Source organism: Lepidochelys kempii, chromosome 15 (assembly GCF_965140285.1).
Source record: "Lepidochelys kempii isolate rLepKem1 chromosome 15, rLepKem1.hap1, whole genome shotgun sequence".
Lineage (NCBI taxonomy): Eukaryota > Metazoa > Chordata > Testudines > Cheloniidae > Lepidochelys > Lepidochelys kempii.
Window position 1 is genome coordinate 7169652 of NC_136394.1, and position 21589 is coordinate 7191240.

At 45.4% G+C, this 21589-nt stretch overlaps 1 protein-coding gene across 1 annotated transcript in view; it reads right to left on the reverse strand.

Moving 5' to 3' along the window:
- Positions 1–606: 606 nt before the first annotated feature.
- Positions 607–21589, reverse strand: part of TBX5 (T-box transcription factor 5) — a 49029-nt gene continuing 28046 nt past the window's right edge. Inside the window, exons 8-9 of the mRNA XM_073312831.2 lie at positions 11248–11474; positions 607–1187 (exon numbers count right to left, since the gene is read on the reverse strand). Of these exons, the coding sequence (XP_073168932.2) occupies positions 607–1187; positions 11248–11474 (808 nt within the window). The remainder of the gene's footprint in view (positions 1188–11247; positions 11475–21589) is intronic.

A 21589-nucleotide genomic window follows, 5' to 3' on the forward strand; every position in this document is an offset into this window, starting at 1 on the left:
GCAATCATGAAACAACACATGGCAGAGGTAGATACCTATTTTTTCTGATTTGTGGGGGTGTCATTTGTTTTTGTTTAAAAAAAATAACACACACTGAAATCCACCCTTTTTAGGCCTCTTTAAAAAGGGGCAGTGTCTTTTTGAGATAATTGCAAGAATATATATATATATATTATTATTATTTATTATATAACAATGTCAACATCAAAAAAAAAAGTAACATCCTAGTTGTTTTCGTCCAAGCACTCTGATTGTGGTAAAGGCAGCAGGAGTTGTGTGTTCACTTGAAAACCAGAAGAACGGAAGGAATGAGGGCACAAGTTTTGTGCAGAAATAACACAAAAGTTGTGCGAGTGTGTCTGGGGAAGGGAATGGCGGGGGGGGAGTGTGCTGTTTTGTCGATTTTCTTTTGGAACAAAATAATAGAAAAAAGTCACAATGAATTACTATTTAATCTGTGGTTTCAAACAGCTGATCGGATCAGTGTCCATCTCTTGAGTGCTAACTGTGAACATTCAGTTAAAGGAGTCTTGCAAAATATTCTTGTTTGCTTGTTTGTTTTCAATTTTTCATGGCTAGATTTCTTGCATTTCCCTTATTGCCTTGTTAGCTGTTCTCACTCCACTCTGGCACCATGCCCACCCCATGAACAGAGTGGTACTGGTGAGGTGAAAGGGTTCTGGGCACCCCATGGGAATAAAGGAATTCTGCTGGCTGTATGCTGGGAGGAGACTGGATGCCCGTTTGAGGTCCACACTGCCGGATGATGGGCTGGTGAGAGACAGATGTTTGGTGCTGGAACATGCTGTGTGTGTCCCCTATTTGTGGTGATGTGTGATTGGCCACACCAGTGAGACGGGGCATAAGAGGACCAGAGGTGAAATGGGCAGAGAAATGCTGGTAGGGTAATCTGTCCATAGGCTGCATTGCAGTCACTGTGCAACTGCTGTAAGACGGCACGGTAGGCCACGTATTACAGCTAATGTCTTCCAGGCTGGGCACGGGGTCCGTGGTGGGAGCAGAGCTGGCATACATACAAGCTTGGCGCTGGGCAGATTCAGTCCTGTATGAGGTATTCAGTCCTTGCTGCTGGGAGTAACTGGACCTGTAGAAGGGATCCTCATCTGCCGGTGAGGTTTCCATGTAGGGTTTCTTGTACGGATGCTCAGTGGTGGAACATTCCTCATCTGCTGAGAAATAAAATGCTTAGTTATAAATAAGAACACATTGCCCTGTGTTGAGCCTCCCATCCTAGGATCTTGAAGTGTTTTGCAAGGATGGGTCAGTATCATCATTATCCCCATTTTTTCAGAGGAGAAACTGAGGCACAGCAAGGTGACTTGCCCACGGTTACACACAGCTGGGTCAAATTCTGCTCTCAAGATGCACAGCTGTAAAGCTGGAGCTATTCCATGGAGATGATCCAGATTTACATTGGTAAAACCAGGAATAGCATTTGGCCCCAGATCTCCAGACCTCCCAGATCCCTACTTTGTATTCTAGAAAGGAAAACAGACTACAAGATAACCAGAGAACAGCCAGGACAGAATTTAGCAACATGTAACAAAATTCTTTGCTATGTTAGGTTTTCCACATGAAGTGCTTACAGTTCACCTTAACCTTAGTCTCAGCGAAATCCTTTAGAAATGAGCATGGGAAATGGACAGTAGCAATTTAAAATTTTCATTGTTAGAGTTCGAGTTTATGTGTAGGTATGCGATGAGAGACAGTATGGTCCAGTGGATAATTTATTAGCCTAGGACTGGGAGACCTGGCTTGTATCACTTGGCTCTGCCCCTGATCCCTTGTGTGACCCTTGGTAAGTCATGAGACATCTGTGCCTCTGTTTCCCTTCCCACCTTTTCTCTGCCTTCTCTGTTTAGACTGCAAGCCCTTTGATCCAGAGACCTGCTCTTTTGCTATGTGTATATACAGTGCCTAGCACAATGGACTTCTGATCATAGCTGGAGCCTCTGGGTGCTATTGTAATCCAAATAATACATAATGATATACTTCAGCTATAAATATGGAGCTTACCATAAACCCACTCTGGATTATATTACTGTTGCCTGATCGGAAACATCCAATTTCAGGGCTTACACCCCTAAATCAAGTGTGACAAAAGCAAAAGCTGTCTTTGGTTTCTGCAGCATCAGTGGTTGAATTAATTGCAGCAAGAGGAATAAGAGAAACAGCTGAGATGCAAATCTCAGGAGGAATACTAAAGAAATAAATATGTATTAAGTCATAGATTGAAATCCTGACTCCACTGAAACCAGTGGCAAAATTCCCATTGCTTTCTATCAGAGAGGATTTCACCCGTATTTTTAATACCAGATGGGACCACTGTGATGATGTAGACTGTGTTCTAGCATGACTACCTGCGTAATGCAGGTTATAGAACATCACTTAGTAATTGTTGCATCAAGCCCATAATGTCTGTGTGAGCTATAGTTGAGCTATAGCATCTCTTTGGGAAAGACATCCATTCTTGAATTCATAGAATCATAGAATATCAGGGTTGGAAGGGACCTCAGGAGGTCATCTAGTCCAACCCCCTGCTGAAAGCAGGACCAATCCCCGACTAAATCATCCCAGCCAGGGCTTTGTCAAGCCTGACCTTAAAAACTTCTAAGGAAGAAGATTCCACCACCTCCCTAGGTAACGCATTCCAGTGTTTCACCACCCTCCTAGTGAAAAAGTTTTTCCTCATATCCAACCTAACCCTCCCCCACTGCAACTGAGACCATTACTCCTTGTTCTGTCATCAGCTACCACTGAGAACAGTCTAGATCCATCCTCTTTGGAACCCCCTTTCAGGTAGTTGAAAGCAGCTATCAAATCCCCCCTCATTCTTCTCTTCTGCAGACTAAACAATCCAAGTTCCCTCAGCCTCTCCTCATAAATCAAATGTTCCAGTCCCCTAATCATTTTGTTTGAATTAAAGACTTCAAGTGATGGAGAACCCACCATGCTTTAAATAAAGTCTAGAAAATATCTAGAAAAGTGGACTTCTGAAGCTGAGTTTTCAGAGAAGGATGCAAACATGAGGGCTGGTCAAAAACTTTCCATCTAAATAGTTTATTAAAAACCCAGTTTTCTGTCAAAGGTTTGTTTGTGAAAAGTTTCTGTTTTTCACACACAAAAATTGAATTCTCATTGAAAAATGAAACACCTCAGAGTAGAAAAGTTTGCAGTTTTTGGCTCAAAATTGAAAAGATTCTACTTGGAATTGTCCCCACAGTGCCTCACAGGAGTTGTATTTTGTGTTCCTCAGGATCCTATTTTCTTCTATGGCCTGGGTTACACAGCAAGACTACGTTTCCCATGATATAGGGTGGCCAGAGACTCCCTTGATCCACTGCAGTGGCCCAGCAGGAAGGGGAGACCGTGGTGCATCATGGGAGTTGTAAGCTGGCCTGATATCCAATTCCATAGAGGAGAAATCAGGGCATGAGGCCTTCAAACTGCAACTCCCAGGAGGAACCACAGCAGCATTTTTTCAAATAAAAATGTTCAGTTTTTGGCCTAAATATTTGGGGGTTGGATTTTTTTTTTGCCAAAAAGTCAAAATTTTCATGGGGATGGGGGGAAGGGAAAGGGCAGAAATGGACATTATCAGACCAGTTGTAGTGAAGAGTGAACATGCAAAGATGCAAGTACCAACCAAAATATCTGTGCACACATATTACCTTCAAAATGTATGTGCAACTATCCTCTCTACAAGCGTGCGCGCTACTGCAAATACAAGTCTACACATAATGGGCCTGCAAAAATCCCTGTGCACCCTGGGTGCCTGCAAATCCTATCATTTTCATGTGCTGTCAGACTACATCTCCCATGATGCACCTTGGGGTCCCCTCTTGCTGGGCCACCGCAGTGCATCATGGGAGTCCCTGGCCATGCTGCATTGTGGCAGATGTTCTTTTGCTGCAGTTCCCAGCCCACAGAGAAAAATGGGGACATGTGGAAAACATGCAAATGTAGGATCTCATTGGTGCAACCACTGAAACACAGTTTTACAGGCCTGCCCATAGCTTACTGCTTTGAAAATTGGGGTGCTTAACTTTGCATACAATTGCCTGTATATCCAAATTCATATACTTGGGGCCAAATTCATTTCTGGAGGATTGCGATCCCATCTTACAACACTGAAATCCACATTTTAAGCAAACATCAGAAATCTGAATCTCTAGTTATAGATACAGATCTAGATAGCTTACACTGACAATCAGTGGATAGTGTCAGGGAATCATGGACATGATAGCCCTAATTCAGCAAAGCAGATAAATTTAAGTAATTTTGAAGTCAATGAGATTTAAGCACAAGCTTAAAACTAAGCACATGCTTTTGTGCTTTGCTGAATCTGGGCCTTTATCAGGAGGTGGCTTTAGAGTAACATCCTGTCTAACCCTCCTGAATATTTCAGAATTCCGGTCCCAAGAGCCGCTACTGAATAATAAGAACACTAGGGCTGAAAAATGTCTTGTAAAATGAAGCATTGTTCTGCTAACAAATTTTTCAGCATTAAACTGTAACACAGCCCCAGCCATGCTCTGCTGGCACTGGGAAACACCAGCCCTGGGTTTTACTGTTTATTTTCCTTTTAAAAAATAGTTGAACTTTGCGTTTTTTCATTGTACTAAGTATTTGCTTGAGTTACAACCCTAGGTTGTTGATTTTTCCATTTAGTCAGGACATTCTTCTCCCTGCCACAGCATAACCAGGCAAACCTCTCCAAGTTATAGACCTTTTCCAGATTTACTGTCAGGTGCAGAGAAAAAATAAACCTGACTTTCATTTTGTAAAAGCAGGACGGTATAGGTCAGATCCTCAGCTGATGTAAGCTGGCATAGTGCCTATGAATCCTCTGGAGCTACACTGCTTGACATCAGTTGAGGAACAGGCTCTCTACTTCCACACTTCAATTTCCCCCAAAGTATGATACCAGCCCCCCAAAAAGAATTCTATAGTTTATCGCAACTGCTCTCAGTCTGCCCTTTGGTCCATCTTCCCAACCCCTCCCATGCTCATCCTCTGAACAAGTTCTTCAGTAAGGAATAAAATGCCAGGTTCGTCTTGAAAATAGATGCCGTTGTGCAGTGCGGAAGCCAGTTCCTCAGCTGGTGTAAACTGGCAAAATTCCATGGGGCCAGATTCTCTGGTCTGCTCTGCTCCCTTTCCAGTCTTCCCAGAGCTCTCCAGCTGGGAGTATACCTGGCATGGAGTCCTGAGCAGGCACAGAGCTGACAGATCAGATTCCTGTGCCTCCCTCCCTACAGCTGGCAAATGGATCCTACAAAGCCATTGCTATCTAACGCAGTTTAGAGCAACCCCAAGACAGCTCTAAACTGTTTGGGGGCCAGGACGCAGAATCCAAAGGCCATAATCCTTATCCAGACAGCTCCCCCACTTCCCAGCCTAAAGTGAACATAGCAGATAATCTTGACCATATCTTCAGTGGAAGTGGGCCGAAATACAGCAACTGAGGAACTGGTCTTGTGTGATTTTTCCTTGATGTTAATAACCTGATAGCTTTCTAATGTATTCATTCTTGCAGGGCCCAGTCCTGCAAGGTGACAAGCACCCTGACCTCTGGCTACCATCAATGGGAACTGAGGGTGCTAATCATCTCACAAGATCAGTCTATTACGATAGGCAAACCTCAAAGGACTAAAGGTTCTGCTGAGTGTGGAGAAGCAGCCAAAGTTTGGGCAAAGCTTCTCCAAAGTATATCCAAGCAAAACGGAGACTGCTAAATTAGCTGGAAACTTCGTGAGAACTGGCTTCCTCGCAAGGAATTTGGTGCTCTTTTTATTGAAAGGACTTGAGCATAATTGGACCCAAGATTTTCATATTTACGACTTCCAGCTGGGTCGTAAATACCACAAGAAGAGTTTTTTAAATGGAATTTGCACATTTCTACCACTGGTCCCATCCAGAATCAGGTACAAAAATGTAAACTATATGAGTGGTTTTGTATCTTGTGGGTCAAATCCTCAGGGTTCCTACTTTCAAGTCATTGAGGATCCGGTCCACTAAACTCAAGGCAACAAAGAATTGGGCCCTGTTTTTGTTTTTAGAAAAAGTTTGTCCACATTCATCAGGCTCAAAAAAAAAAAAATGCAGGTAGGCTCAATTTGAGTTTATGCTGAAGGCTTGAATGCTTTTTGTTATTCTTATTCTACCCAATCTAGTTTACGCTCCCTGGATTTAAATAACAAGCCAAAATTCTAAGGCCGACGAGAAGTAGCAAAGAAAAAAATTCCTGTGAGGAAAAGGGAAGGACCATTTTAAAAATGGCCTAAGCAAGGGTGAGTGATGCCTGTATCCTGGGGAATGGGTCCAAAGAAAGGACTCACAAATGGACTTAGAGCCAATTTCTCCGCTCCTGTAAATCCGCGTCGCTCCACTGGTCCAACAATTTCAAGATCTCCAATGCTTCTGTTAAACTTAAAATAGATTCCGAGGAGAGATGGCTGCAGTTTGTATGGAGACTTTGAAGGAGAGAGCCCAAAGCTGGAGCATCCCAGGGTTGTAAAAGATTGTAAACTATGAAACACAAGGGTGACTCTGGCCTTGCAACTTTACTGCCAGGTGGGTTTTGGGTGAACAACCTCTTTTTTTAACTTAACTAGCTTTGGACCATAGGGTTCAATATCCTATGGAGACAGACAAATTCGCAGGGTCAGTTCGAAGCCCCTATTTGCTACAAGGGCAGGGAGTATGCATTTGGTGCCTTTGGTGTTAATAGGATAACCTTAAGTAACCCCTTAAACTGAAAAAACAGCCACTGAATTGGGCCTCCTAAAACTCACAGAAGCTGGCATGGGGTATGGCAAAAAAAAAAAAAAAATAAGGCCTTAAAGGATTTAAGGATTTAAACTTGTGCGGATTCTATTGAAAAACAGGACTGTAGCTAATTTGTCCAGCATGCAGAGAGGACAACAATCCTGCTGCTTCCCAGAGTGAAGGAAGAAAGAGGTAGGATGAATAAGAACGGTGTGACAGTGCAATTCTGAATCGACAGAGGCATGTGCCCTAATGGTGCCTGTTACGAGAAAAAATGGGGATTTCCATATCTGTGAAGACCTCATGAGGCTTGGTGAAGCAGTAAGGAGAGAAAGTCATATTCTTTCCACCATGGACGGCATCATCTCCAACTTCGTGGGTGCAACAATTTGGAGCTAAAAGTAGCGAACCTGTCATCTAAAAACCATTCTCTTTCTGAACTACTTTAAACAGACTCTGTGTGGATAAAGCACAGGAATGCGCTGATGTAACTAAACTCTGTTGATCTCATCTCTAGTGCTGCCATTTTATGAGCATTTCAAGTCTACGGCAGTTTCAGAAGACACAAACAACAAAGGTCTCAGTTACACCAAGATGACTGGAAGCCTGTAGCATATTATTCCAGATGACTTTCAGATGCTGAGATCAAGTATGCCCAACTAGAGAGATTGTTTGTTGAGTGTATGTACACGCAAAGAGGGCCACAAGATATTTGCAGGGTCTTATCTATATGAAACTTATAACAGGCTGCAAGCCACTCATGCTATTAAAAACAGTAAAAACTTAGTCATACCTCCTAAGATGGTACCTACATTTTTTAAGATTTAGGTTTATTCGGAATACTGCCCCAACAAAGCCCCTTGTTGTGGCTGGCACCATATTTAAGAGTGCCATGGATCACTCAGGTTTTCCAGAGGTTTGGTATGATATAGAAGCTCATGTAGGTGCCCTTTTGAACGGTCTGTCAGGCTCACCACTGAAATTTAGAACTACTAGCACTGATAAACAACTATAAAATGTATCCAATTTTATATGGATGACCAGTCAGACCAGTTACTTGGCAGGGCATCCTCACCCAGCATGTGACTCCTATGGAATAAGATGAGAACTCGTCAAAGCTGATGGTCTGATTATCTATGGCACATGTACTCTAGTCCTTCAGTCTTTGCAGGATGTTGTATTAGAAAGGGTACCTAAGGGACTTCACAAAATGCTAGGAGATGGTCCAAATGCTGGTGTAGAGGCCCTGAGTAGGGCAGGTGCTTAACAACAAGGTAGAATCCTGGGGTAACCAGAAAAACACAAGTCAAAGAACCCCTTGTACCTACACCATTATCCAGAAGGGCTTGGAAAAAAATAGCACCTGACCTATGTGACAAAAAGGCACCTACATGCCTGGGAACCACTGGTTATTTTTCTACGTTTGTAGAAATTCTATTTCTGAATAGACGCACAAGTTAATGGGCCATAGAAATATTAAAAGGCATTTTTTTCTCATTTTGGCATTCTGAAAGAACTTGTCTCAATGGGACCCAGCTCTGAAGTCTAAGCTTTTGGGATAAAATATGTCTTCCTAGTACTTCCAGCGCTCATCACCCACGAGAGGAAGGACTCTGAGGTCTCTGAGGAGCATAGATTGTTAAGAGAATTCTGCAGCAATAGGATCCCACATTAGCCCAGCTGTTCATCTACAGGGGAACCCCCATTTCAGTCACCAGGGTAAGTCCATCTTTGCTCAACAGATAAGAACAATGCTATTAACCACAGAGGCAAATCTTTGTCCTAGCAAGTGGTTGAGAGGCCAGGAGGTGTCAGATGCCTCAGGATTTCTTCTTTAGCCGTTGGCATACAGACCAAAACTTACTCAAGCGTAAATCAAGAAACCTAGTCCTGATATAAATGGATAAGGAAAAAAACTGGACATGACTAGCTGTTGCAGTTACACCCTGACAGTCTTCATGGTAGAGGCTGATCAAAGTGTTTAGCACAGAAACATACAGGCAGCAGCTTAAGAACAGAAGAATGTCCCTATTGGGTCAGACCAAGGGTCCATCTAGCCAGTATCCTGTCTTCTGACAGTGGCCAGTCAGCTAGTTCTGAACCCAGCTGGATTGCCCTGTGATCCCAGTAACCTTAGAACCCACTGCACAGCCTTGCTGAAAGGTGATATTTCTATTGAGACTAGCTAGCGTACAGGAGTTAACGCCTCTGCACATTTGATGATCCAGGTAAATCAGTTGAAGAAAACCCTCCTCAAGACCAGAAGCTGAGCAGAGCTGGGTTAATAATGAATCTGCGGAGTTTATATTTTTGTAAAGTATTAAAGCTCATTAAAAGTTATTTATAAAGAAGATTAAGTGAGTGGGGAGGGGAAGATGTGAAGTGATGTGCACTGTATTCTTAAAACTGTAGCAGGAAGCCAGGTAGGAGTTGGATCCAGGAAAGTGCAGTGAAGTGAAGAGAGAGAACATGTTAGGGGGATACTGTTTTCCTTATTCTAATAAAGTGCCTTGTTTCAGTGTTAGAAGAAAGTGGCCCGTGACAAATGCAGCCTGAGATTCAGGTGAAAGCTTGGGTCAGGTTCTGATTTATCCCAACTGGCTTGCTCATCCTTCGTTACTTTTCTTTTTAATTAATCTCACTTTGCAAAGAGCCACTTGGCAGCTATGTTCGCTCTCTCTGTTTCCCATTAACTTCTTGTTTCTTTTCTTTAAGCCCTGGTGGCTGTTTTCGATTTATTAGATGCATGGGGTGGGGGGGAGCACAGAAAGGAAGGCAGAGATTCAGGCTCCTGAGAGGTACAGTTCTGGGCTTACGGAAGAAGCCGGTGGTATCTGACAGGACACTGCCACTCTTTGATTAAAGCATTTGGCGGCTTTCATAAAAGGCCCTTAACTGCTTGTGCCACTCAAGCCATTGGAGAGATAGCGAGGAGACAGCAGCGGCCCAGACGAGGGCTCCCTTTGCCAGTCCCCTGCACTTTCACAGGGCCCTGCCTGCCGAAAGGGGTTGGTGAGCTTATTCCTGAGGAGATATCTTCTCTTCTGTGACAATAAGAGGAAGTGAGATAATTGGGGGATTGAGGGAAACCACCCATGGAGCCACCACTTAGCGGGAATCCCAAACCTGGAAGGAAACCTCTGTTGATTCCTTATCACTTTACAATGTGGAGGCTGATGATGAATTGCTTTGTGTGGCCGGGACACAGAGCAGTCAAAGCTCGCCATGAGTGTTTGTTGTTGTTCAGGCTTTCTTGTTTTAAAAACAGAGCGCGGGGGAAGAGGGTCTGGCAAAGGTTAAGCTAGTTGTGCAATGGAGCGGAGCTCAGATGCGCCGGAGGCAGGGCTCGAACTCCGGGCGGGAAAGGGTGGCAGCTTTCTCACCACTAAGTGAGCTGAAGGGGCAGCGTCTGGCTATGAAGGGAGATGGTCTCCCGGACAGGGTGCTGACTCATGATCTAGGAGTCTTGGCTTCTGTTCCTGACTCTTCCATTGACTTGCTGCATGTGACGTTGGCTCTGCTTAGATTATAGGATCCTCCAGGCATTCACCACGTCTTACTGCATGTATGTGCAGCAGCTAAAAGGATGCATGATCTCAGCTGGACCTGCTAGGTGTTACCATAATGCTACTAAAAATGACCGATAGCAGCCTTATGCCTGAGGAATCAGTGCTAGGGGGGTCACTATTTTTTCCCCTCTGGCATGGCTCAGTCTTGCAAGTTTTTCCCCACTGACTACATATGCCTTACTCCTGCTGGTGCACAGCTATTCACAGAAGCAGTCCCATTGATGTCAGCGGGATTACTCATTTCTGTAATTGCTCCTCAGTCTGAATATGGGGTTCCCAGTAAAGCTTTGGCAGGACTGGGCTTAGGTCGCACAGCAGTCAGTGGCAAAGAACTCAGGTCTCCTGATTCCCAGTCCAGTTCCCTATTCACTGGACCAAAGACATAAAAGGAGCATAGGCCCCATGCAGCTGCACCCAAATATAAGACTGTATTCAGCAAACACCACCTGAAACCCAGAATATCTAGGTGTGTGCATGTTTAGATTAACCCGTAGACCTTCTCAGAGACTATAGAGACGGATAAGTTCTCTTTATCTCAGTCACTGGCTATCTTTCTGGATGTGGATTCGACTTGTAGCTGTGTTTCATCTGAGCGCTCTTTCCTAACCGAGTTGAATCGAGCGGCAAGGCAGCTCGTCAGCCAGTGCAATTCAGCATCGCTCCTGAAGTCAGCGGCACTGCAATGATTTACAACATCGGGGGATCTGGCCCAATGCATGTAACGCAGGCGACGCTGACAATAGCAAGCCTTTGCCCATCCAAAGGACTTAACTTTAAACCATGGCTGGGGAAATCAGGTATTGGTGAGGAATGCCAAATGGGTTTGACATCCATTTTTGCACGGGGAACCAATGAGCGAGATAAGGGGAAGTTGCCAGGGCCTGACCTTTTCTCTTGGTGCAGTGGTAGATCTGGCTGTGCTCCTGGGAGATCGGGTACGGGTTGGCAGGCGGTAGCAGGTCCTGGGAGGTGCTAGACACCCCGTTCTCGCACTGATACTGGGATGCTAGGTTGGAGGAGGCCGAGAGAACCCTGGTCTCACCACTGAAAGGGCTGTGATTAGAGGCCACTTTTTGTCTCACCGTACTCCTAGGAACCACTGGGTACTCTTTACTGAAAAACACAGGTGAAAAAATGCAGCACATTAGTATTGTCCATTTGCTCCAACTTCCAATAGAACCACCTCCCCAAGAATCAACGCCTTATGCGCACTTTATCGATACAACAAGCTACAGGGGGCCAGAGCAACGCTTATTTTTCTTCCCTATAGGTCTCTTTAAACATGTACCTCTCCCACTGTGACTGCTATTATATATGTATAATAATCACCAGACCTACTTCTGCCATGCTGTTTATGGGGAATCAAGCTGACTTGGATGTAAATTATATATTGTGTGCCTATTGCTGTTTCTATTCCTTTCCACCAACCTTCGCAGGTTTGTCTGTCCTCAGATTGTGATCTCAGAGCAGAGTGTGTCTAGAAAGCACGCAGCATACAGTGATGCTACCATAAATAAATAATCAATTATAAATAATCTATCTGAGCACGGAGACCTGCCTCAGACTGGGGGCAAAACAGTGTAGCTGAACCAACACAAACCCCCAGTGCAAACAAGCTGCACCAGTGTAAACTGGGACTTGCTCCCTTGCAGCTAACCTGGTTTGAAGCATCATTGTAGCTACACTGCTAGCTAAAAACCTCACGGTGGACAAGGCCATATAGTCATTTTCATCCATGGTTCGCAAAGCACTTTAGAAATGTGAGTTGGCATGATTATTACCCTCTGGGAAACTGAGCAGCTCCACTGAGTTCAACTACACCCACTGCGTTACTGGTATAACATCCACATCCAGAGACCTCAGCCAAGTTCAGGGCCACATTGTCTGTCTGTGAGGGCACAGGAGGCTTTAATTGCCACATCATGAGAGGCAGTCCCTTACTCAAAGAATTTACAATCAAAATAGATAGGGCAGACACAGAGTGGAAGGGGAAACTGAGGCTCAGAGTGGTGAAGTGAATTACTTAAGTTCACCCTGCAGGTAAGTAGCAGAGCCCAGAATAGAACACAGGTCTTCAGTCTCCCAGTCCTTTCCTGTATCCACCTCTGATGTGTACATGGAGATTACTCGTGTGACTAAGGTCTGCGAGCTGGAGTCTGGGCCTGATCCTGCAAACACATCCGTGGGACTTGGGGCATCAGTGGGACATCTTGTGTGAGGAAAGGGACTTCTGGTTGCAGGATGGAGCCCTATGCAGGATCAGGCCCCTTAGAGAGAACCCATTGCTGTGGCAACTAGAAGCTTATTTACAAAACTTAACAAAGCCAATTATAGAAAACTCCCTGCAGCAGCCAGCGTTCCTCCAAACCGCTGCGTCTGCTGCTGCCAGAAACATTAGCAGCCACGCTGTCATGGGGGAGGAAAAAGTCAATCGAGAGCTCAACACCAAACAAACGTGTCTCACGTCGTGCCCTGGAGCCGGCCAAATGTTGGGCTCTGGTCGTCTGCCAAGCAGAGAGTATTGCAAAGGTGGGGTCCCTTCCCCTGAGTAAGCCCATGGGAAGGGATAGTAGGAGCCCAGCTTTGCTGCTGGGAAGGGCTTGAAGGCCAGAGGCCCCTCTCACATGCCTGGGACCCAGGCTGTACAGGATAAGAAAGCGGGAAAGGGCATGGTATGAATGCACTGGCCCGATGTTGCAGCACCTTTCCCTCCCAGGGAAGCCAATGGCCATTGAGTATTGCTAGGGGCTCAGAGATGCATCTTCCACTCCCGTGGGCATTAACTTGTGCAGGTTCTGCCCTATGGTCTTGTCAGGGGAAGGGTTTTGCCTTCTGGAGAGGGAAGGTCCAGAGGCCATGGCCCTCAAACATCATGGAGCTGAGGGATCCCCAACTCCAGGTTATATCGTCCTCTCGAGCACAGTCAGCAGCCAAGAGTGTTTTCCTCCTGTGTATGCTGCAGCCTCCAGGAATCAGAGTGAGACCAGGGATATAAAGTGTAGTTCAGAACTCTATTTATTAGTTACATGACAAGATGGATCCTCCAGAGTCTAAGCAGCCAGCAGCTGAGTGTGCCTGCATCGTGCGAGAGACCCCTCACAGCGGGACGCCATCTGGTGATTACACAGATTGCCAGTGTGGAGTGGGCTCGACCCACTGGCAGTGTGGCTCCCAAAGCTACATCAGTGTCCTATCCCCTCTCGGCAGGCCGAAGAGGAGTTTACACTTTAACTCTCCCTTGCCTTTCTCCTTGAATCCAGAGGAAAGTATGGTGCATATAGTGCCTGATCCCCAGTCCCTTTTCCCCGTGCCCCAACATACCCTGAGAGCCTCCATTGTGCATGGTCATATGGAGGGAGGGGCTCCCCTAGGCTTGGAGCGGGGGGGACAACGCAACATTGCTTCATTTCCCTCTCTCTGGCTGCTTTAGGGAACACAGGGGTGACTTTCCATTGTGTTTGTCCCCAGCACATTATGAGAGAGTAGGTAAGTCTGTGTAGGAATGGATCATCCCTCTCTATTCACAGGCACAACTCACACTCACACAGAAGTTACATATACACACACACACAATACAGACCACTACCTTCGAGAGGAAGTGATGGAAAATTAGGGCCGGTCAAAAATTTTGTGTCACATCTGTTTTTTGATGGAAAACTGGGGGTTTGACTAAATGAATTTTGTTGCCAAAGTGTCTGCTTTCAGCAGAAAGTGTTGATTTTTGTCTTGTTTTGTTAAGAAAAACCAAATGTCTGAAAATCAGGATGTTGTTATTCAGACTTTCCACCACGGTGCCTGATGGGAGTTGTAATTTGGGTATCTCATGCTCCTATTCTCCTCTATGGGTTGGGCTCCCCACTCAGACTTTATTTCCTGAAGATGCAGAATGGCCATGCCATTTCCATGAGGCACCAGCTCCCTTTACAGAGAGAGGAGACCCAGAGGAAATGTAGTCTGGCCAGGGAAGCTGGCCTGTCGAAAGAACTCAAAGTACAACTCCAATGCGACACCTCAGTGGCATTTGTCAGAACAGAAATGTTTCGGTTTTCAGCTCAAATATACATTATTTTGATTTTTTGCCAAAACCTCAAAATTTCCCATGGGGAAAAAACCCTGTTTTCTGACCAGCTCTATATAAAATGTCCTTCTTCCAACTTGCTCATCTATCTATCCATCTGTCCAGACAGACATCTACAAATTTATATCTTGGTCTTCCCTGCGGTGTCTAAGTTCTCACAAAGAGATTTCTCTGGCACCATCTAAAGCAGCAGTCGTCTTGAAACATTTATTAATGTTTGCAGAGCACACTTGATATGTACTGTGAACATTTATCATCTGAGATTGCCCCCTTGGTCTTTAAAAATGCATTAGACATTTTTCAGTGCCGAAAATAGCCAATTGTAATCATAGGCCAAAGGTTTAATGGAACAAAAGGTTTTACTTATTGCTGGCGCAGAAAGATTGCCAGGCATAGGACTTTTGCTTTTCAAAAATAACTGCATGAAGGGGGACAGGGGAACGTGAAAGGCTGCATGCTACTGGCGAGTGTATTCGGCCTTCTGAGCGGCAAGGGGATACTGTTGTCATACAGCCAGAAAGCCAGGGCTCTACTTTTATATTACAATGTTAATGTAGGACTTTTTTTCACATTAAACATTGTATATAAAAAGGCTGGTTTAGGAAAGAATTTACAAGGAGGGAAGCTATTTACAGCATTCGAAAGGACGAAAGGTAAATGTTCAGTTACTGTATTTTATTACTGTTTTGCAGTAGAACCAAGGGGCCCCAACTGAGGTCAGGGCCCCATTTTCTAGGCATTGTACATACACATAGGGAGAGGCAGTCCCTGCCCCAAAGAGTTTACAGTCTGAACAAGCAAGAGGTAGCTAGAAGACAGTATTATTTTGTTTTATTACCATTTTACTGGTGGGGAACTGAGACCCAGAGAGGTTAAATGACTTGCTCGAGATCACACAGGAAGCTTCTGGCAGACGCAGGAACCTAGGCTGGTCCTGCTGGGTCTCAGGCTACGTCTCTACTTAAACTGCTACAGCGCACAGTTGTGCTGCAGAGCTTCAGGGTAGACACTGCCTGTGCTGATGGGAGGGGTTCTTCCCTTGGGGTGGGGAATCCATCTCCCCGAGAAGAACTATTCCATCGACCTAGTGCTGTCTACACCAGGGGTTAGACCGGCTTAACTGTATCGCTTTTTCACACCCCGGAGAGACGTAGCTATGCTGTTTTAACTTTTCAGTGGAGATGAGCCCTGAGTCTACTACCCTAACCACAACGCCTCCCTGTCTCTCCAGGGGGAGGGATAGCTCAGTGGTTTGAGCATTGGCCTGCTAAACCCAGGGTTGTGCGTTCAATCCTTAAGGGGGCCATTTAGGGATCTGGGGCAAAACTTGGGGGATTAGTCCTGCTTTGAGCAGGGGGTTGGACTAGATGACCTCCTCAGGTCTCTTCCAACCCCTGAGATTCTATGAAAGCCAATGGGAGATGCATGGCTAAAACCCTACACAGCTGTTTTAAAATCTGTCCTCTTGATGGGGGGGCGGGGGGAAGGAAAGAGAAAAGAGGGGAGGCAGGGGGAAGAGGTCCTTTTCCATGCACCTGATCAGCAGCAACAGGGAGGTCAAAGGATGGGGGATTCCTGGAGTGACTTCTGCCTGCCAGACAGCGGCACCAAAAGCAGCTGCTGAAGGTGGGGCTCTGGAATGTCTCTGTACAGCCTGGCTAGCGGTACTAGAAAGCAGCTCCACTATGTGGTGGCTAAGTGCAGAGGGTGCAGAGTGGGGAACTCACCACATGTCATATGTGCCCTGTCAAAGCAGCTCATAGATTCATAGATACTAAGGTCAGAAGGGACCATTATGATCATCTAGTCTGACCACCTGCACAACGCAGGCCACAGAATCTCACCCACCCACTCCTGCGAAAAACTTCTCACCTATGTCTGATCTATTGAAGTCCTCAAATCATGGTTTAAAGACTTCAAGGAGCAGAGAATCCTCCAGCAAGTGACCCGTGCCCCATGCTACAGAAGAAGGTGAAAAACCTCCAGGGCCTCTTCCAAACTGCCCTGGAGGAAAATTCCTTCCCGACCCCAAATATGGCGTTCAGATAAACCCCGAGCATATGGGCAAGATTCACCAGCCAGATACCCAGGAAAGCATTTTCTATAGTAACTCAGATCCCACCCCATCTAACATCCCATCACAAGCCATTGGGCCTATTTACCATGAATATTTAAAGATCAATTCATTACCAAAATCGTGTTATCCCATCATACCATCTCCTCCATAAACTGATCGAGTTTAATCTTAAAGCCAGATAGGTCTTTTGCTCCCACTGCTTCATCTTTTAAATACCAAATCCTTACCGCAAACTGCTCAGCAACAACCCACAGGACTTACAGAGAGTCAGAGAAATCACCAGCTGTTCATCTCATGAAGAAGAGAAATTTGGGGGATATAGAGAGGGGGAAATAAATGATCTGGGATTAATCATTTGCCCATTTCTAGTAAAATCTGTTGCATGCTCAGAGGAACCAATCGACATCACTGTGCCCATCGACATCACTAGGAATTTTATCTGGCTAGCTTTAAGCAATATGTTTTGAGCAACAGACTCAACTCCAGCTTCATAGCCTGTTCAGCAAAGGCTGTATGGGCAATGAAAGGATTAATGTGGGCCTGAGGGGCCAATTATGCTACCTGGCTGCACCTGGAGGGAGGGCGCAGCTTAATTAAAGATGAAGTCCCGCTGGGGAAGAAGCTGGGTGGTGACTATAAAGAAGGGAAGTCTGGCTGAGAAGGGTGCTGTAGGAAAGAATGTTTTAGTCATGCTTTAAGACTAGAAAGTGGGAAAATGAGGGGTTGGGAGTGTCAAGGAGGAAGCTCAGGGGGACAGTTAGCCCTGAGATCCTCTCCTAAGCAGATACATTGGACAGGAGAGACATGGAGCAGCCTCTGGCCTTGAGCAAGCTCTGGTGCTGAGGGTCCTAGATAAAAGGACTGGACTAGACTTCCTAGGAGTTGTTCAGCTGAGTAAGGGAAATGTGAGAAGTCAAACCTGAGGAGGGCAGAAGTTGGGTTAAATTTGCACTTTTGGTTTGGGATTTGGTTGGGGGAATCCAGCAGGGAGTCCTGACCCTGACCGAAGGACTAACTGAGAAAAGCTGTGGGAAAGGCCAGTTGCCAGGCTATGGTAGAAAGAAGGCCTGGAAAGCAGCAGCACAGAGTCTGACTGAGCAGATGTTGGTTGCTGGTAAGGTCCTGGACTGGAAACCAGTGTCATGAGAGGGCCTGGGCTCTCCTATTCACCTCTGGAGAAGGTGGTGTCAGGCCCAGAGCTGAAGACCTTTCCTAAGGACATTGGATTGTCTGTGGACACTGTTACCCCAGAAAGGGTGGAACTAAAATGTGACCAGGCTGGAGGGCTGAGCTGAGAGACGACCAGAGCAACCTATCAGCCGAGTGCTCTAGAGCGGAAAGGTTTCAGAGTAACAGCCGTGTTAGTCTGTATTTGCAAAAAGAAAAGGAGTACTAGTGGCACCTTAGAGACTAACCAATTTATTTGAGCATCCGATGAAGTGAGCTGTAGCTCACGAAAGCTCATGCTCAAATAAATTGGTTAGTCTCTAAGGTGCCACTAGTCCTCCTTTTCTTTTTTTCTAGAGCTGAAAGAGGCACTTCCCCAGCCGTAGCCACAAGCAGGTGCATCAGTGGTAAGTCCACTCTTCTCACCACGCTTTTTAAGTTCAAAGTGCTGGTGACGTTCACAAGCCCATATTGGTTTCATTGATTATCAATAAACTTGGCAGAATTTGACTTTTTATCAGTGAGAGATTATATTGATTGTTTTTAAGCATTCTTCTCTTTTTATCTATGAAAACTTTCATAGTTGCAGGAAATTATGGGGTGGGAAGCGGGTCTGATGACGATTATTTCATGACCGTAGACACAGATTCCAAAATGTCAAGCTTTATGAATGCTGCTGCCTAAGTATCGGCAGCTCTAGTTCTGTGAATGCTGGTGCTGGCTGTTTTAGCCGAGCTGTAAATACGTGCTTCGTGCAGCATTCACGACAATATGTTTTGTACGCATTCAGATGGGACTCTGAGTTCTCAGGCAACATGTTTCTTTCTTTGCCTATCTGTGAATTTCAGTTATCAGTGGAAATTTTGTCTGGAGGGTAAAATTATCAGCAAAGTAGATAATTGGCCTTGGAAGGATTTAGAATTTTAACAAGGAAGGCACTTAAAAGAAGGGGTAAATAGAGAACTGAGCAAACCAGGCAGGGAGGGCAAAAGGACTCAGTCAGAGACTATAATCGCCTTCTTTGAGAGTCAGAAAAATGGTTCTGTAAAAATCACATCTCTTTGCTCTACATCCCTGCTCTGAGTGTCTCTGAATTGTATCTGCTTATAGCAAATCACTTATGCCCTCAGTGCAAAGCCAATGCAGCTATAGGGGACTAGGCTGCATTCCAATGTGCCTGCTGCCTCATCGGAGAATTGTCAGCTAGGTTGTGTTTGCAAAGGGCCAGGTTTTCCTGCATGTGTGTGTGTTGCACACACCTGGCTAGCACTATGCATGACAGATCCAATGTGCACAGGCAAACTGATTTCAGGGTGTGCATGCACGTACAAATCAGTGGATGAAATTCATGGCTGTACAGAAGACCAGTCTAAAGTGTAGGCATCACCCAAACCTGCAAAATAGGGGTTAAGTGAGATTTAAATGGTGTGTATATACTCCTTCCACTGACTCTCTACCCAGCTTATGCACCTCCACTGAAGACGGCATGGATACACACACACACACACACAGTTGGACGCTGCCATATTTGAAAGTCTGGCTTAGAGGCCACAAACCTCTTCCATGCTCCAGTGGAGCAGGGAAGAGGCAAAGACTGTGTTTATGCTTCCATTTATCCTAAGCCATCTGGAGGGCCAAACTAGCCTCTGGTGCAAGTTAGAGCAGCCATAGGACTGCTCTAGCTTACTCCAGCTGGAATGGTCCCTAAAGAATGTTCCACTCACTGGAAATTAACAGAGCGCATCAAGCTCTTGTCCCCGCTCCAGCTCCCTTTCCCCAGCCAAACCAGATACAGCCACTATGCTAAGTCCAAGATTCCCCAATGCTGGAAGAATCCTGTTACAGCTTTACAGTAGCTTTGAGGTCATTTTGCATTGCGGGGAGGAAGCCCAGAAGTTTTGCTGTTGAAAGTTCAGATGGCACAAGGAGCACAACTTGATTTTCAGCTCTCCGGCAGACTTTGCAGCACTGAAAGTCAAACAGCTTCACTTGATTTTTGCAAATGGAAATTGAATTCTCATGAAACCTCACCATGTGAGTGTCATGCCACTTTGCTGACTGCAGTGAGGTTCATGCCACACTCATATGAAGGAAAGCAACTGGCATATCATTAAGTAAAACTTAGTTTTACAAGGTGCCCCAAGGCAGGCAACAAATATCAAGACTATCCAGAGTTATCCTAATTTGTTAAACAAAACTTTGGAAGGGAGATTAAAACCTCATGCTTCAGGGCTTAAACCAATCTCTAATAGAGTTCCGGACAAGACCTATGTGGGGGCAGATTATTCCAGATCTACTGTGAGATTTACACTTTCCTCCAAAACATCTGGTACTGGCCAACATCAGAGACAGAATACTGGGCTAGATGGACCTTGGGTCTGATCCAGTCTGACAAGTCATGTTACTAAGGTAAATAAGATGAGTGCAATAGCTAACTGTAAACCCAACAGTTAATATCCACTGACTTATCACTCACATGCAGCCTTGGACAATCGGGAATGGTTTTATTGAAAGGGAAGGTTGGCCAGGACACTGAGGTTATCCTTTATCTTTTTGATGAATCATGGGATCTTTAACTCTTACCTGGTCATCTAACTTAAGCCGAGAGGGCTTATGTTTACCAGCTCCTCAGTATGGTTTTATTCAATATCTTCATAAATGATCTGGAGGATGGTGTGGATTGCACTCTCAGCAAATTTGCGGATGATACTAAACTGGGAGGAGTGGTAGATACGCTGGAGGGGAGGGATAGGATACAGAAGGACCTAGACCAATTGGAAGATTGGGCCAAAAGGAATCTGATGAGGTTCAATAAGGATAAGTGCAGGGTCCTGCACTTAGGACGGAAGAACCCAATGCACAGCTACAGACTAGGGACCGAATGGCTAGGCAGCAGTTCTGCGGAAAAGGACCTAGGGGTGACAGTGGACGAGAAGCTGGATATGAGTCAGCAGTGTGCCCTTGTTGCCAAGAAGGCCAATGGCATTTTGGGATGTATAAGTAGGGGCATAGCGAGCAGATCGAGGGACGTGATCGTTCCCCTCTATTCGACATTGGTGAGGCCTCATCTGGAGTACTGTGTCCAGTTTTGGGCCCCACACTTCAAGAAGGATGTGGATAAATTGGAGAGAGTCCAGCGAAGGGCAACAAAAATGATTAGGGGACTGGAACACATGAGTTATGAGGAGAGGCTGAGGGAGCTGGGATTGTTTAGCCTGCAGAAGAGAAGAATGAGGGGGGATTTTATAGCTGCTTTCAACTACCTGAAAGGGGGTTCCAAAGAGGATGGCTCTAGACTGTTCTCAATGGTAGCAGATGACAGAACGAGGAGTAATGGTCTCAAGTTGCAGTGGGGGAGGTTTAGATTGGATATTAGGAAAAACTTTTTCACTAAGAGGGTGGTGAAACACTGGAATGCGTTACCTAGGGAGGTGGTAGAATCTCCTTCCTTAGAGGTTTTTAAGGTCAGGCTTGACAAAGCCCTGGCTGGGATGATTTAACTGGGAATTGGTCCTGCTTTGAGCAGGGGGTTGGACTAGATGACCTTCTGGGGTCCCTTCCAACCCTGATATTCTATGATTCTATGATTCTATGATGCCCCCTCTACGGCTGCAGAATCAAAACTGGGGATGGATCTAAGTGCAGATGTGCATATTTGGCACAAAAGTGTTTGATTTTAGGCCAATTTTTTGTTTATTGCTCAGAACAGGGGTCAGGAGAGGAATGGATGTTAGATACAACTGATGCAGAAAGGAAGAGGAAATTCATTGACCTACCAGCCCCCAACAAGAAAGCCTGGAGTGTAAATTTGCATCATTTTAATATTTGCATTGTGTGTGTGTAGTTATCTGTGTAACTAAAAACAGGTGTCTTAGAAGCATTCTTGGGAGAATCTCCTGGGATCCT